At 37.4% G+C, this 18,875-nt stretch overlaps 1 protein-coding gene across 1 annotated transcript; it reads left to right on the top strand.

The window, feature by feature from the left end:
- The first annotated feature begins 9,465 nt into the window (after positions 1–9,465).
- On the top strand, positions 9,466–17,731 carry LOC136027858 (uncharacterized). Its single transcript, XM_065705271.1, has 2 exons — positions 9,466–9,533; positions 16,942–17,731. The coding sequence occupies exons 1-2, from the start codon at positions 9,517–9,519 to the stop codon at positions 17,687–17,689; spliced, it is 765 nt and encodes a 254-aa protein (XP_065561343.1). The 5' UTR covers positions 9,466–9,516; the 3' UTR covers positions 17,690–17,731.
- The last annotated feature ends 1,144 nt before the right edge of the window (positions 17,732–18,875 follow it).

Below are 18,875 nucleotides of genomic sequence, written 5' to 3'. Positions count from 1 at the left end.
AAGAATTCTTAAGTCTCGTTTTAAAAGCTCCCAGTCTAAATTTACCGTCGTTGTGGCCTAAACCCCGAAAAACGATGCTGTTGAGGACACCAAGGAGAGTTTCTATGGTGACTTGAACGACAATATAGCAAGATGTATTAGTTTGGTTTGGCGACTTAAATGCCAAAGTTGGTGGTGATAATAGTTTTGCGCCTGATGTGCTAGGCCGATATGGCCTGGGTGTTATCAATGTTAATGGAGTGCGCATTGTTTATATGTGTGTTAGCCATTGCCTGATAGTAGGTGGATCATGGTTCTCCCACCGCCAAGTACACAAATATACTTGGACATCACCCGACAGTGTTACAAGAAGCCAGATTAACCACATATTAGTGAAAAAGAGTCATATATCATCGATGGAGGATGTATAAACTTACCGTGGTGCAGATACATACTCTGACCACACACTGGTATTTGTCAGTTTCTGACTTAAGCGAAGACCGTGAAGAAACGTAAAAATACTATCAAGTCCTTTGACACCCAGCAGCTCCAGGACAAAAGTCTTCAACAAGCGTAGTGTGTAAATCTTCCTAACAAGTTTTCAAGTCTTTCGACTGAAGACAAAACTACAATAGTAAACGAGATATGGAAGTCTATTGTATAATATGTGCGGGGTGCCGCCGCAGAAAATATCGAAAAAGAATAGTGAGCAGTGGATCAGCGAGAAATCTTGGAAACTTATGAATTACTGAAAAGAAGCCAAAATCATGTTGGAATCATGCGAGAACAAGTCCGCTGTTGAGTACAAAGACTTTCTGAAATCTAAATAAAAGCAACCCCACAAGGCCGTCAAGCAGTCTACCAGAGCTAACAAACGGCTCTTTCCTTAGAAAAAGGCAGATGAAGCAGAGGCAGCCACCAGTAAGGACGACAGTTGGTAAGTCTATCGTATTAAAAAGGAAATAACTGAAGATTTCAGAAAGGCAGTACCTGTGATTGAAAGTAAGGCTGGCCAACTTCTTACAAAAAAGAAAGAAATTGATAAGAGATAGAAAGAATACTTCAATGAAGTACTAAACTTTCGACCGCCTAAAGACCTTGTATCCCCTCCGGCTGAGCTACCGTTCCTGCAACTTGTTTAAGCGAAGAACCTATAAGCCTGCTTGAAGTCATGACAGTATTGTATAAGCTTTAGAATGGCTAAGCTGCAGCAGTTGACGGCTTACAGCCTGAACTACTGAAGTGTGGAGCTGAAGTAACTGCCGATCCTTCACAAGGCTCTTTCTCAGATATGGGAAACTGAGAATATTCCCATCGATTGGAAGAAAGGAGTTATCGTCAAGCTCTTTAAGAAAGATAGAACAACCGACTGCAATAACTGGAGGGGCATTACTCTGCAGTCTGTAGGGAGTAAAATTTTCTGCTAAGTACAACTGAACCGCATTACATCAAAAGTCGACACAATACTAAGAGATGAGGAACTTGGGTTTCGACCAGGGAGATGGTGCGCTGATTGGATATTCAGTTTGAAGGTACTCATAGAAGAAGCAAACGGGTGCCAGACTTAGATTAATTTTCCCTTCATTGTCTTTCCAAAAGAGTTTGACTCGGTCCAAACTCATTATGGAGAACACTACGGTATTATTGATTCCCTGACAAGATTGTTTGTATGATTGTCACGCTATACGATAGTCAGTTATGGGTTGCACCGACTGACGATGGAAACCCTACCAAATGGTTAAGAGTAAAGTCTGATGTCCAGTAAGGACGTATCCTCTCTCCAGTTCTATTTGCTATTCTCATCGACTTTATACTTGAAATATATAAAGCTGAACAAGGTAGAATTCAAGCTGGACCAAAACCATACATTCTGTGACGGTGAGTTTGCTAATGATAAAATCCTTCTATATGCTTTAGGAGAGGAGCTACGGAAGAACATCGCTTTAAAGGAAGAAGTTGAAGAAAACGAAAGGAGGTTGAAAATTTGAAGTACCTCGGTAGTGTCATTAAATGTAATGGTATACTTGAGCGAAAAGCATGCATAGGAAGCGCTTTCAATAAACTAAGAAATCTGTGGAGAAATCAAGCAAACTCCCTAAAGTTCAAGGTCCGGCTTTTCAATAGTAGCTTACTCTCCGTACTAATGTACGGCTGCGAATCTTGGGCGTTGACTAAGCATCTGGAAAAGCTAAGCCAGGGTTTTGAGAACATCTTTTTTCGACGAATCCTTGGTATCCAGTGGAAAGATAAGCTTACTAACGCCTCTATGCGTGAAAAGACAAAGCAGTCGTTCGTGGTTGATAGAATTGTGACTAACCGAAGGCAATATTGGGGTCACTTGGTGCGAATGGGTGAGAGTCACCTACCCCCAGATGTCTTGGGTTCCTTCTGGCATCTTGGATTCAGTGGTGTTGGGTTCCTTCTAGCATCAGAAGACGTGGGTGAAGGAATGCAACACTAGTCAAATGCCTTGAGAAGGATACTGCGCTTATTTTATCGTCACAGGAAAAACTTTGGTCAAAAGCATGTCATGGAGTCGTCATGGAGAGGGACTGTTGTCAAATTATGCGCCAGCCGGGATGGGAAGACATAAATCTATGTAAGTAAGATGAGTTTTAACGTTTTTATCAAAGTTTTAAAGTCTTTAGTGAAGATACCCACAAAATAAAAAAAAATATTCTTTAAGTGAGGTTATTTTACGCTACGTTGACGTGGCAAGCCGCGTCAACTCAGTGTGAACTAGCCTAACTTAAGAGGTTTTTATGTCTAAAACTTTAAAAGTAAAAGTTTAAAAGAAAACTTTTAAAACTAAAACTTTATAACCTTAAGCGTAAAACTTTATAAATGAGAAAAAACACATTAGAGCTACCTTTTAAATTAAGAGAAATGAAACCAAAATTTGAAAACTAAAATTTAAACTTAAAGTTTTAAAACTAAACTTTAAGACAGAAACTTTAAAACAAAAACTTCCAAATCTAACTTTAAAACGAAAACTTTGAAACTAAAGATTTAATGCAACATGAGCTAAGAGCTCATATGGCATTTGTAACGAGGCGAGAAGAGCTAAGAGCCAAGAAATCATATGGTATGAGCTCTAACAAAATTCTATGAATCAATAGATTGATTTAAAAAGGAAAATAAGAGGCTTAATGCCGGTCAGGATTTAAAATAAGAGCTCTGTGTCACGATGTCCTTCTAAATATAAAAATTCATTAAGATCCGATCACCCACTCGTAAGTTATAAATACCTAATTTTTTCCAATTTTTCCTCTCCCTTTAGCCCCAGATGGTCAAATCTGGGAAAACGACTTTATCAAGTAAAATTGTGCAGCTCCCTGAAACGCCTACCAATTTTTATCGTCCTAGCACGTCCAGAATTACGTCCAACTCCCCCAAAGAGAGCGAATCCAGTACGATTCTGTCAATCACGTATCAAGGACATTTGTTTATTCTATCCACCAAGCTTCATCCCGATTCCTCCACTCCAAGTGTTTTTCCAAGATTTCCCCCTACAACTCCTCCCAATGTCAAAACATCTGGTTGGGATTTGAAATAAGAGCTCTGAGACACTCCAAGTGTCTCAAAGTGTCACTCCAAGTGAGATTCCTCCACTCCAAGTGTTTTTCCAAGATTTCTCCCTCCAACTCCCCCCAATGTCAAAAGATTTGGTTGATTTGAAATAAGAGCTCTGAGACATGAATTCCTTCTAAAAATCAAATTTCATTAAGATCTGATCATCTATTCGTAAGATAAAAAAATACCCCAATTTTCACGTTTTCCAAGAATTCCGGTTTCCCCCTCCAACTCCCCCCAATGTCACAGGATCTGGTAGGAATTTAAAATTAGAACATTAAAGCACAAGATCCTTCTAAATATCATATTTCATTAAGATCTGGTCACCCTTTCGTAAGTTACAAATACCTTAATTTTTAAAATTAACCCTCCCCCCCAATTCCACCAAAGAGAGCAGATCCGGTCCGGTTATGTCAGTCACGTATCTTAGACAGGTTTCTATTCTTCCCATGAGTTTTATCCTGATCTCACCGCTTTGAGTATTTTCTAAGATTTCCGGTCCCCCCAACTGCCCCCCCCCCCCAATTAGGCCTGATCCGCTTGAGATTTAAAATAAGAGATCTGAGTTACGAGGTCCTTCTAAATATTAAGTTTCATGAAGACCCGATCACTCCTTCGTAAGTAAAAAATACGTCATTTTTTTCTTATTTTTCAGAATTAGCCCCCCCTCCCCCAATAGAGCGGATCCGTTCCAATTATGTAAATCACGTAAGACTTCTGCTGTTATTTTCCCACCAAGTTTCATCCCGATCCCTCCAATCTAAGCGTTTTCCATGATTTTAGGTTCCCCACCCCAAACTTCCCCCAATGTCACCAGATCTGGTCAGGATTTAAAATAAGAGCTTTGACACACGATATCCTTCTAAATATCAAATTTCATTGAGATCCGATCACCCGTTCGTAAGTTAAAAATACCTCATTTTTTCTAATTTTTCAGAATTAACCCCTCCCCCAACTACCCCAAAGAGAGCGGATCCATTCCGGTTATGTCAATCATGTATCTAGGACTTGTGCTTATTTTTCCCACCAAGTTTCATCCCGATCCCTCCACTCTAAGGGTGTTCCAAGTTTTAGGTTTCCCCCTCCCAACTCCCCCCCCCCTATGTCACCAGATCCGGTCGGGTTTAAAATAAGAGCTCTGAGACACGACATCGTTCTAAATATCAAATTTCATTGAGATCCGATCACCCGTTCGTAAGTTAAAAATACCTCATTTTTTCTAATTTTTCAGAGTTACCCCCCCCCCTTAACTACCCCAAAGAGAGTGGATCCGTTCCGGTTATGTCAATCATGTATCTAGGACTTGTGGTTAAAATTCCCACCAAGTTTCATCCCGATCCCTCCACTGTAAGTTTTTTCCAAGTTTTAGGTTCCCCCCCCCCCAATGTCACCAGATCTGGTCGGAATTTAAAATAAGAGCTCTAAGACACCATATCCTTCTAAATATCAAATTTCATTGAGATCCGATCACACGTTCGTAAGTACCCGTTCGTAAACGACTATTTCTAATTTAATCTGGTCTGGTCCCTGATACGACTGCCAAATTTCATCGTCCTAGCTTACCTGGAAGTGCCTAAAGTAGCAAAACCGGGACCGACAGACCGACAGAATTGGTGATTGCTATATGTCACTTGGCTAATACCAAGTGCCATAAAAAAACCAATCGTAATACCTTAAAACTAAAACTACAACACCAAAACTTCATAATCAAAGTTTATAACACAAATTTTAAAGGCAGAAAAAAAAAACAACATTAAACTAAAACTTTAAAGGTAAAACCTTAAAGCCAACAACTTTTAAAAACTATAACTTTAAAAATAAGTTTTGAAACTCAAACTTTAAAACTGTAACTTTCATATTAAATCTAAAAAAATTAATTTAAAAAAAACTAAGGCTCACACTTTAAAACTGATAATTCACAAATTTTAAAAACTAAACTTTAAAAATTATAAATAAAAACTTTTAAGGCTATTTTATTAAGAGAAAATGAAACCTTAACTTTAAAACAGGCAATTAAAAACTTAAAATTTTAAAACTAAACTTCAAAATGGAAAATTTAAAACTAAAACTTCTAAAACTAATTTTGAAATTAAAACTTTTAAACTAGAAATTTAATGCAAGAAAACCCTCGTAAACTTAAAAAACCAAAACTTCAAAATAAAAATGTTAAAGCGGGAAAAAAACGAAATTTCAAGATATAGACTTCGAAAGTAAAATTATTAAAATTATAAACTGTAAAATAAAAAAAACTTCTGAAACTTAACTTTTCCAGTTAAAACTTTAAAACCAATAACTTTTTGAAACTAAATTTTTTAAGTTGAAAGCAAAAAACCTGTAACTTCTTGAAATTAATCAAGGTAAAACTTTAAAAAAAAACAAACTATGATTAAGACTTTAAGAGCGAATAGTTTCATTTACTAGAGAGAAAACGTACTGTGAAGTTGACATTTTTTCTTATTATCACCATTGTAGGTAATAAGGCTTCTGCAGCTTATACTTACATCTTATTGGAAATGCGATTTTGTGAATACCAAGATTTAAATTAATACAATGTAACAGGCAGGGGTGCTTCATAAAACAATAGAAACGAGGAATTTTCATTAAGATCTCTCAGAAATACCTCTTAATATGACTTAAATTTACCTAAAAAACAGCCCTCCACCTCCTTCCATCGAATTGCTTGATAGGGATGGACCAACCAAATATTGTAGCTGTAGCGTGAATTTGCATAGTCTTGGCTCAAAGAAACGTGACATTTTCATTAGAACCTCTCAGAAATGTCTCTATATGGCTTAAATTAACCTCTAATAACAAGCCCCCCTCCCTTCCTGGAGTTAGTTACTGGGGATGGGCCAGCCACATATTGTCACGATGGCGTGAATAGGCATAGTCTTGGTTCAATGAAACCATGGCATTTTCATTAAAACCTCTCAGAAATATGTCTTAATATGACTTAAATTTACCTCTAATAACAACACTACCCCTACCTCTGGAATTGGTTGCTAGGGTGGGCCAGCCATGTATTATGACAGTGGCGTGAATATGCACAGTCTTGGCTCAAAGAAACGTGACATTTTCATCCAAACTTCCCAGAAATATCTCTTAATATGGCTTAAACTCACCTACAATAACAACCACCCCCCTGCCCGTGGAAGTGATTGCTAGACTCATCGCCTTCTTTAATTCGCGCTTGTTTCTGCTTATATTTTATCCTACAAGAGGTTTTTTCACGCTTTGTTTTTCCTTTTATTGAGTTTCAATTGCTTTTTTTATGTGATTTCCTGATTTTATCGGTTTTTCTATTGATAAAACTTGTCTATACAATAAAAAGTTTGTGTCTTTTAGATTCGTTGTACCAGGATGTACCTTCAATACGTAATCATTTACGATATGAATATCTAAAGCCAATATTTGTAACATCTCACTTATTAAGTAGCTAACTTAACCTGTCTAGGTCGCGTTAGAAAATTAATAACACTATAACTAGAAGGTTTACAGCAAATGTAAGCAATTTCCAGCAATCTGTTTTTCTCCCACATGTCAATTATTGCAGCCATAGGAAACAAGCTATCCATAGGTTTTTCGAAACATTTCCATTAGAAAGTATTTTCCAAATAACAATATTAGAAAAGCTTTTTTGGTCTGACTGTCTAGTGCTCAATTCTGTTGAGGGGAAATCTTTTTCGAATCCAAATGCGACCAAAAATCTTTTGTATATAAAGGTCCCCAGAGAAAAACGAAAAAAACATTGACAGAAAATCAAACTTCTTGAAGTATTACGTAACATCTCACGAGTGCATCGTCATTACGTAACATCCATGTGTGCCACGTCACTACGTAGCATCCCACATATGCGCCGTCATCACATAACAGTCACGTTTGCACTGTCATTATGTACCACCCACATGTGCACCACCATTACGTAACATCCATGTGTGCGCCTTTATTACGTAACACCTCACGTGTGTGCCCTCCCCTTTGGCCGTGAAGAAGCATGCCACTTGAGATTACGTTATTCCCAATAAAACTAACAAGTCACGCAAGATTACATTATCCACAAAACAGGTAAACATTCTCTTTTATTTAGGCTTCCCCGCTTGACCAGCAGACCTTGAGATCTAACATGTCAAGCAAGATTGCGTCATTCCCAATTCATCTACCAAGTGACGCAAGATTGCATCACCCTCAACAAAAGTAAGCATTGAATACTACGTAGGCTCCCCCCTTGACTTGTGGACTTTAACAGGTCCTATTACATAACATTCAAAGAAAGCATTCGAATTAGTAAACAAATCCTATTACAGAACAGCCAAAGAAATCGCGAAGTAAACAAACCCTATTACAGAACAAGCACCTACACCTTTAAATAAACAAACCCAATTACGTAACATTGTGCTATATTGTTACAGGTGCTCTATCGCATTGCAGTAAGACCCAGATACGCGTAATAACGTCTTGAGGGGCTAGTAGCTCCAATAGTATATCCCCTATGGCTGTCGCGGAAAACAGTGAGGTGACACTACTGTAATGAGCGACAAATTAAAATAAAGAAAACACATATTAAAATAAAGATGACAAGGATCATTTTTTTGGGGAGAGATGTTTTTTCAAATTTCTATACTTTAATAAAAAAAGGTATAGAAATTTGTTTATATGCTTTTTTGTTGCGTTTTTACGAGTCGAACAAACCTTCCAGGGGGAGGGGCCAAACCCCTTAATCCCTCCCCCGGTACAGCCTCGGTGACATATTAGCAAAAACAAGCTAAAAACATTTGGCAGCAAACAGTTAAATAGGGTCAAACTATCTGTTGAAGATACAGGAGACGTGGGAACCAACAGATTATTTGTGTTTGAGTCTTTACGGACGAAAAGCACTGTCAAATTTAGAACTAATTTTTTTCATGATTTACCGTGACAAAACTGATGAAAATACAGTTCTGCCCCCAGAACTTCATAATTTTTAAACGACCAAAAGAATATTTTTAGATAATCGTAGTTTCCGGGTATGAATAGACTCTCAACCATGAAAATGTCAACCAATAAAAATTCTCTCAACCATGGAGATCCCCCTTGCAGAAAATTCTTCCCAAAATAATTTCAGCATATTTTCCAATAAGAATTACAATTTGTGAACAATATTGGAAAATTGTGTAGCATGGAGCCCTTTGCCCAGGGGCTATGGGGAGTCGTGCCATCCCCAAAGGCATAGTTATTGGAGCTTTCAACTATGCTCGATGAAATGGTTATCTCAAAATTTCGATCGGATCTCTTTGAGTAAAAAGGGGCATGGGCGGGGAGGTTATTTTTGGTCAGTTAAAAAGGGCACTATAACAATTGATTTGCGTTCAAACAAGGCCTCTTCCAATCCTCTAGGACCATTGGTCCCAGAGAGAGATTTGTTCTGGCAAAAACTGCAAAATTCACATTTTTGCACATACGGTTTTGAAACATCTATAGTAAGGTTCTCTGTTACGCTGAATTTGATGGTGTGATTTTCATTAAAATCGCTTTATTATTTGTAGGTGCATAAACCCTTTTTCAAAAACCAGGCAAATTTTCCACGGCTCATAACTTTTGATGGGTAACATTAAACTCAATGAATTTTGTAATTTGGAATCAGCATAAAAAGCCAATTATTTGGATGTATCAATTGTCATCAAAATTATGTTTTTTTTTTTTTTTTAATCACGATTACTATTAGGCCGAGTCACTCTTTGCTTACAATTCGTTACCATGAACTGTTTTATAAGCTTTTCTTCCGAAATGAAGAAGACATACATAATATCACAGGTCAGGCGTAGTAATGCAAAGACACTGTTAACCGCCAGTATTTTAATAAATATATATATATATGTTTGTATTTGCATACAATGCAAGCTGACTAAAACAATAAAAAAGAAATAATGTTTCCAGATCTGTTTTTCAAATCGAAATGTAGTTGGTACATGAAAACTATACTAAAACATGTATTCCAGATTAAGGCAAGTCAATTTTGCTATTTCTATGGAGTTAGTAAGACATAACTGACAAAGTAGGCCGAGGATGTTGTTACAGTTTGTATTTTTGCAGGGGAGGGGGTGTAGAATTGTACACCACTCTAGCTACTTCCTAGATTTGAGCTGGAATCTTAAGACATTAGGAACAGGACATGTTATCTTATCATATATATATATATATATATATATATATATATATCACGTTATCATATATATATCATATATCACGATATATATATATATATATATATATATATATATATATATATATATATATATATATATATATATATATATATATATATATATATATATATATATATATATATATATATATATATATATATATGTATATTCTAAGTGGACCTTCAAAGGCAGCGCAATAGCGCTGCCTAAGTAAAGAGCAATGAGGGCAAAATTTACTATTTTTTACTATTTTTTTTGTTAGACCACGGTACTTCATGTCGAAGGAATTGTATTGGAAACTTCAAAAAGGGCTCATTCGATAGGAAATTGAAAGAGCTAGTGCCCATTTGATCATTGAAAGTGATTGGAGGGCAACTTACCCTCGTCCCACGCCCACCATTTCCTCAAACATTCAATTGAAATTTTAAGATAGCCACTTTGCTCAACATAGTTGAAAGATCCAGAATGTATTGAATTGGTAATCAAAAGTTTTAGTGCCCTCTTTAAGATTCAGAGTGATCGAAGGGTGGATACACATATTCTCGTATTTTCCTGAAGTGTATCCAATAAAAATTTAAGATGGCCATTTGTTGTCTTAAAAACTCCTAAAAGGACTTATTAGATTAGAAATTGAAGGGACTAGTGCCCTTTTAATTGTCGAAAGTAATTAGAGAGCAGCTAATCCCCCTTTTACGCCCATCATTTCGCCAAAAACATCCAATAAAATTTTGAGATGACCATTTTGTTCAGCGTAGTTAAAAGGTCCAGACGTTGTGTCTTTGAGGATTATAACTCTCCAAAGCTCTCAGGGCAAAGGTTGTAATTTTTACCCTGGGGGAATATAAAGTTTGTATAGAGAGAGTGGTCGTAAAAACTTCAAAGGGGGCTCATTGGATTAGTCATCAGATGTTCTAGTAACCTATATAAGATTACAAAATATCGAAGGTTGGATACCCCCCCCCCGACAAACCTCGCATTTCCTCGAAATGAATCTGACAGAAATTTTGAAATGGCCTTTTGTTGTCGTAGAAACTTCTAAAAAGGCTCATTCAATTGGAAATCGAAAGGGCTAGTGCCCATTTTAATAGTCGAAAGTGATTGAAGGACAACTAAACCTCCTCCCATGCCCAACATTTCCCAAAACACATTCAGTCCAAATTTCAGTCACAAATCGCCATTTTATTCAACGTAGTGAAAGGTCCGGAAATTATGTACTTGAGGATGACAACAGCCCTTAGGGCAAGGGTTGTAAGCCATACCTGGGGGCGAATAAGGTTTATTACAGAAAGGAGTGATTGTATTAACTTCGAAGGGGGCTTATTGTATGCTAATCAAAAGACTTAGTGCCCTTTTGAGATGCAGAGTGATTGGATGGTGGATAGCCCCCCCCCCCGCACCTCGTATTTTCCCCAAATGTATCTGATGAGATGGTCATTTATTGTCGCAGAAACTTCAAAAAAGGCTCATTCCATTGGAAATTAAAAGGTTAGTGCCCTTTTTAATAGTCGAAAGTGAACAGAGGCCAACTATTCCCCTCCCACGCCCGTCGTTCACTGTCACTGGAAAAGGTATTCGTGTTTGAATTTCATTTCCAAAAAAAGACTAAGAGAAAACAGGCGAGCCTTTCAGAAAATGTTGAGGAGAGGGCTGAACTAATTCAAAACATTTTATGTGTTTAAAGATTGTCAAAAGGGCATAACTTATGAATGACTTCGTGTATCAATTTGAAACTTTCTGGAAATGATAAGGGACTAGATCAAAAAGATAATATTTGTATGCTAACGCTGCTACTACAATTACCAGTAGTCCCCGGCGTCCCATCTATAAGAAAAGGCCATCAAGATAGCGGAAAAATTTATTTGTGATTAGTCTTCCTCATATCCCATCTTTAAATTACAGCATACTTGGGCCTATCCATTAGGCAGAAACGTCGCGAGTCACTCGCTGGACGCTGGTCTTCTTAGTTGTTTCATCAAGAAAAGTAAAATCATGGTAGAAATGAAATGGCTCTGGTATTTCAAAGCCCTTGCAGAATAGTTGGAATATCTAACAGCTATGCATTCCTAATAGAGTTAATTATTAAAATTAGTAGTATTTACTACAGTAAAGAGCGACGTGGGCTTTGGCTTTTTGGTTTAGACCAGGACACTTCGTATCGAAGGAGTTGTCGTAGAAACTTTGAAAAGGGCTCATTAAATTGGAAATTGAAAGGGCTAGTGCCCTTTTTAATAGTTAAAAGTGATTAGAGGGCAACTTCACCCCCCCACCCCCACGCCCACCATTTCCTCAAAAACATTGAATCAAAATTTTGAGACAGCCATATTGTTGAACGTAGTTGAAAGATCCAAAAAATTATGTCTTTGAGGATGACAACCCCCCTCCCTAAAGGCCTCAGAGCAAGGGTTGTAAGTTAATCCTTCGGGGCAGTTAAGATTTGTGTGGAAAGGGTGATAGCAAAATTTCAGAGGGACTTAATGGATTACTAATCACAAGTTTAAGTGCCCTCTTTTATATTCAGAGTTATCGGAGGGTGGACACCCCCTCCCACAACCCTCGTATTTTCCTAAGATACATCTGATATAACTTTCATGATGGCCACCATTTCCCCAAACACATCTAATTAAAATCTGGAGATAGCCATTTTGTTCAGCGTAATTGAAAGGTCCAAGATTATGTCTTTGAGGATGACAGCCCCTCAGAGCCCTCAGGGCAGGGGTCATCATTATTTTATTTAGTAATGCAAAAAGCACGTATATCGGAAAATACAGATTAACTTTAATCTGTAGTATTGTAGCGGATGGGAGGAAGAAGACTGAAGCCTCAAAAGTACTTTTTAGGCTCAGGTTATGTTCATAGCGATTTAGAACCAGTGATTAATCTATTATATCCCACTGAAAGGGAAATTTTAGGGTTAACAGAGCAATATGGGTGCTGTGGAGGGTGATTCTTCTATTGCAAAAACGTAGAATTTAATGAAAAATGGTAGTTTCCAAAATTGATCCATTAAAAGCTGTACTTTATTCTGAAAAGGGGGGAGAAACGCCCTTTTGATTTTGCTGTGGAAAGCAAACTCCCTTTACAAAAAAACAGTACAATTGCTAATTACTTCAAAGAGGGTATAAAGTTAGACAGAAAATGATTAATAATTGGGCAGTGACTTGACCGGATAATTGCATGCTGTGAAATCTCCCAAAAAAGGCTTCAAACATGTATCTATATTCTTAATAAATGTCCTACTTTTGCCATAAATTCCACGAAACCATGGGGAAATTAAACATTTCACAAAATTTCGGGGGGGGGGCGAAGACCCCCCTGCGTACGTGCCAAAATGTGATCGTAAAAACTCTCGAATGGGCTTATTTGGGCTTAGTCAGAGTGATCCAAGGGTAGATAGCCCCCCCACCTCGTATTTTCCTGAAATACATCTTATAGAAATTTTGAGATGACAATTGCTGTCGTAGAAACTTCGAAAAGAGGTTTTTTGATTGGAAATTGAAAGGGCCAGTACTCTTTTTAATAGACGAAAGTGATTAGAGGGCAACTAACCCCCTCTCCAGCCCACGATTTCCTCAAACACAACCTAGCAAAATTTTGAGACAGCAATTTTGTTCAAATTAGTTGAAAGGTCCGGAAACTATTTCTTTGAGGATGAAAACCCCCCTACAGCCCTCAGGGCAAGGGTTGTAAGTATTACCCTCGGGGCATATAGGGCACATATAGAAAGGGTGATCGAATAAACTTCGGAGGGGGCTCATTATATTGTTAATCAGAAGTTTTAGTGCCTTTTTTAAGATTCAAAGTGATCAGAGGGTGAGTACCCCCCCCCCCCCCCCTAAACCTCGTATTCCCCAGAAATACATCTAATAGAAATTTTTAGATGGCCATTTGTTGTGAAAGAATCTTCGAGAAAAGCTTACTCGATTAGAAATTGAAGAAGTCAGTGCCCTTTTTAACAGTAAAAAGTGATTGGACGGCAACTAATCCCTGTCCCACGCCCAACTGTTCCCCAAATACATCCAATAAAATTTTGAGATAGTCATTTTATTAAACATGTGAAAGTTCTGGAAATTATGCCTTTGAGGATGACAATCCCCCACAGTCCTCTGGACAAGGGCTGTAAGTTGCCCTGGGGGCATATAAGGTATGTGCAGAACGGGTAATTGTATAGCTCTTGGAAGGGCACATAGTATTGGAAATCAGAAGTACTAGTGATCTTTTTGAGATTCAGAGTGATCGGAGGGTGAATACCCCCTCCACAACTCGTATTTTCCAGAAATGCATCTGATTTTGATTTTAAGATGGTCATTTGTTGTCGAAGAAACTTCGAAGACAGCTCATTCGATTGGAAATTGAAAGGGCTAGTGCCCTTTTTTAGAGCCGGAAATGATTGGAGGCACCTATCCCCCTCCCACGACCACCATTTCCCTAAACACACCCAATAAAAATTTTGACAGCCATTTTGTTCAATATAATTGAAAGGTCATGAAATTATGTCTTTGAGGGTGGAAACTCCCAAAAGCCCTCAGGGCAAGAGTTGTAAATTATCTCTCAGGACATATAAGGTACAGCATACTTTCACACCTCGTATTTTCCCGAAATTCATCTGATAGAAATTCTGAGATGGCCACTTGTTGTTGTAGAAACTTCGAAAACAGCTCATTAGATTAGAAACTGATACGACCATCGTCGTTTTTAGAAGTCGAAAGTGATGAAGGCAACTAACCCCCTCCCTCGCCCACCATTTCCCAAAACACATCAAATATAAATTTTGAAACAGCCAATTTGTTCAACGTAATTGAGAGAACCGCAAATTATGTCTTTGAGTATGAACCCCCCCCAACAGCCCTCAGGGCAAGAATTGTAGGTTAATCCCTCAGGGCATATAAGGTGCATATAGAAAGAGAAATCGTATAAGCTTTGGAAGGCGCTCGTTGGATTGGTAATAAGAATTTATAATGCCCTTTTTAAGATTCAGAGTGATATGAGGGTGGATATCCCACCCCCCTCAAACTTCGTATTTTCCCGTACTGCATCTGATATAAATTTTGAGATGGTCATAAGTGATTGGAGGGCAACAACCCTCCCCCCTCATGCCCATCAATTCCCAAAACACATTTAATCAAAATTTTGAGATAGCCATTTTGTTCAGTGTAGTTGAAAGGTCTGAAAATTATGTCTTTGACAACCTCCATACTTTCGCAACACCAGAAAATAATCTGCAATTTACTAAAAAAAAATTAGTATACATATACTGATATATATTCCTTAAAGTTTCAATAGTTTTTTAATTTATTACAGTTAAAAAGTTGAAAATTTTTTACGCATTTTGTTAATTTAAATCATACAATAAATAACCGAGTCAAACTCAAAACGAGCAAAAATTAACATGAGCAGGGCTGACAATCCCCATGCCTTCTCTAGACCAGAACATAATTTGTACTTTACTGAAAACAAAAGACATTTAAAATGTTTTTCATTTTGTTTAAAACGTTTTTTAATAAATATATGAAGGGAGAAGTCCTCCCCCTTGTACTCCAATTACAGTGCGAGTGTCTTGTTCCCTTTTTAAGAGTAACAAGAGATTGGAGGGCAAGCAACCCTTCTCTCAAGCTCGTTCATTTTTAAAACGCATCCAGTTAAAAATTTTAGACAGCCATTATGTTCAGCCCAGTAGAATGGTCCAGAAACTATGTCTTTAGCTATATTAGGCATGTCAACCCCCCAGAATTATGAAATTGGTCCATTATGCTTAAAACTAAATGTTGCTTTAAAATAAATTAAAAGGAATTGTGTTAAATGGTTGCCAATAAGACACCTAAGCAATATATCGAGAACAATTGGGGGTATTAGGATTGGACTTTTGGAAATACTATTACAACTAATAACAACTTACCACAGCGCCAAGCCCCCTATGGCCGACATAGCTAAACACGATCTACGGATGAAGGATGACAGATTGCCCAGTATTGTCCTTTTCAGCCAACCGTGTAGGGCTAAACAGAAAACAGGATTTCCTCGTCTGGGGTCGGAATATGTCACAAAGAAAGATTTAAAGGAAATGGGAACTGAAAACAAAACACGTTTGAAATCTTTTCAATTTTCTTACTTTCATAAAAGAAAAACTATCAAAGCCTTAACGATAAAATGTCAGTATAGGTCAATATAACTGACAATCCAGGGTCATTTTTCCAGGGTTGTTTTTTTTCTTTTTTCAGTAAAGCGTAAATTGTGTTCTTGTCTTGAGAAGGTACAGGGGTTATCTGCCCTACTCATGTTAATTTTTGCTCGTTTTGAGTTTGAGTTGGCTATTCATTGTAATTTCTGCTTGTTTTGAGTTTCATTTATTTATTACTAGTGATTTGTAGTAGTTTTACGCTTGAAAGATTATTTGCCTTTATTTTTGCTCACCCTTGGCTTAATAGAGCTTTTTTCCCCCTTGAAAAACCGGTCTTGTGGAAAAAGTTTTTTACATTAATTTTAGAAAACGATGGGGGTAACATCGACAATATTCAATGGTATAGATTTTTTTGTGAAGATGATTCTTACAACAGAGTGGAACAATCATTTACACAAACAACAAAATATATCAAAATTCTGGGATTACGTCCATGATGCTCTGGGATGAAAATAAATTAATATTGTGAACTCCAGGTTTGTTACAGTGTGCGGGGCCGCAGGTACGGTACGGTACGGGGCCGCAGGTACGGTTTCGCAGGCATATTCTCTATTGTTAGCTTTGGCTGCTACTGGCGCCTTCTCTCTTGACAGTTAATTTCTCAGTAGAGATTTTTTTGCAACATAGCTTAGTCATTGAGGGTTCCAAAGCAGCAAATTCAACTTTGGTACCAACCATTACCATTTTTGAATCCAGACGACGCTCTACCATAATGTTACTTACAGTTGTTTCGATGTTTTCACGAATCGGAGCTCGATCTTCCGTGGTCACAATTTGCTTCATCCGCTCTTTTTATTCTCTTTTTTCCCCACCATCCCCTGGGAAGTGCCACTCAGGTCGATGTACACCCTCTATCCATCTAGTTAGGTCACTGGTAATAGTAATTATTATTTGTTGCTTACTATTTAAGAGATTTTAATATTTAATTTTACCTTATTAATTGATAAATAGAAAAACGCTAAATTCATTTTAATCTATATTTTACTTATAATATTTTAATTTGTATTAATCTTACTAAATTTTGTATTACAGAGTCTTATTGGTATTTCTATTTCTGTGCTTAGCAACTGCAACTCCACGTGATACTCCATTATATTTCACAGAGGGGCAGCGCAAACGAACTGACAATGATGTAACCCTTAGAAAATTCTATTGTCCAGCATCAGAAAAATCTATAGAAAACCAACGATGCAAGAATGATGGATTTTTACCTCCTAGTGAGGTATTTAATGAAGACATAGTTGAGGACTTTGACTCACATATATTTCAAAGCCGATTTGAGATGGACGATGGTGACATTTTAGACAATATGCTACCTCAACTCATCAATAAAGAAGGACTAAATGAAGAAGAGCTTGAATTTATGAAGCATGTAAGAGAGGAACCAGAAATTATTTCACCTGCACGATATGTTAAGCACAAGAAGACAAGCTCAAAAACAGAACATACAGAAAATACGTGGCTAAAAGTACCGATGAATTTTCAAACTGGAAACCAAAGAATACTCCCGCAAAGTAATTATGAGCGCATAGGTGACAATTTAGACAATATTGGTGACAGAATTCTAACAATGAAAAAACTATCGCAACAACTTCATGAGTCTGGAAGCAATACGGAGGAAGCAAATAGGGAGACTTTAGATGCGATGGACAGCGTGAGCACCATGTTAAACATCCTAAGTCTAAAAACAACTTCACAACAGAGGAAATTTGGCAGTGGCAACCCTGCTTTGGGTCAACTTCGAAATGTATTACCTTTATTACAGCGCTTACAATTTTAATATCAAGTTTGAATAAACAATGCTTTTTTCTCATAGCTAAAAGTAGAGGAACAGAATTTTGATGCTTAAATTGAAAAGTATACGCCCAACAGGGGATATGGATCCATTGCTTAAAAGTATTACTGCACTTCGTTACCATGAGGATTATTTTACGCTTTTTCCACTATAATGTAGACACACAGACACCTAAGCAGTAGTTTTTTCTGGGAGGGGTCAAAAACACAAAAAAATACTAATTACAAATAATGTTTTTAATATTTGGTAAATGACGACTTATACTTACTTACGACACGACTGCCAGTCCATGGATTATTCTTTACGGTTGCTTCTATATGGCTATGCTGTTTGACCTATGTAATTGGATCAATGAGTAGGGTTAAGGCGTCATTCAAGTACTGAGCTATATTAATTACTAAAGTAGGAAAACAGTCTTCCTTTCTACTTCTGTCTTTCTTCTTATTTCTTTTCTTTTCCTTTTTTTATAGTGTATGTTTGTTTCTGTGTTTGTGCTGTTGCATTGGTGCTCTCTTTTTCCATTATGATAAACTTAAGAGGTTACAGGAGGAAAACTTAAAATCTTTGGACATTGTTCTGGGATGGGGAGTAATCCCCCCTCCCTTTGCCTAGTTGCCAACAGACATATGTGCAAGCTCATTAGTTAAATGTCAAAGTTCATCTTTGTCAACTACTTGTTTGCTAACCGGTTTTAGAGAATAACCGCCCCCACCCCTTCCCCTTCACATTGATTAGTCCTAAGCAAGCCAGATCCAAAAGTCTTGAGGTCACGTACCATCATTTCATGAAAAAAGAAGAAGGGGGAATTCACACCCCTTTAAAGATAAATACTCAGAGTCGTATCAATCCCGGAATTAATCTTTTTTTTTTACAATCGTACATTTAAGCCTGAATAAGAAGGCGAAATCTTTTAATTTTCAAAAAAAAGGAAACAAAATGTTGCTCAAAACCGAAAATATTTTACCATACAAACCAAGTATGGGAAGGGGCTTACATACACAATGGCCTGAGCTGGTACCTTCTCTTTTCATAAAAAAGGTCTTTTCAAAAATGTCCCTCCCATTCCCCAAAAAGCAAGGCATACCGCCATGTCTATGCTGACTGGTCGCCATGATATCCCTGTGCAAGGCTTAATCGAACAGTTCCTGGTAACGAAGTGTAGTAAGGAGCG

The sequence above is a fragment of the Artemia franciscana genome, chromosome 6 (genome assembly GCF_032884065.1).
Source record: "Artemia franciscana chromosome 6, ASM3288406v1, whole genome shotgun sequence".
NCBI lineage: Eukaryota > Metazoa > Arthropoda > Branchiopoda > Anostraca > Artemiidae > Artemia > Artemia franciscana.
Note: the sequence above shows the minus strand (reverse complement) of the source record. Positions and strands in the feature narration are given on the sequence as shown.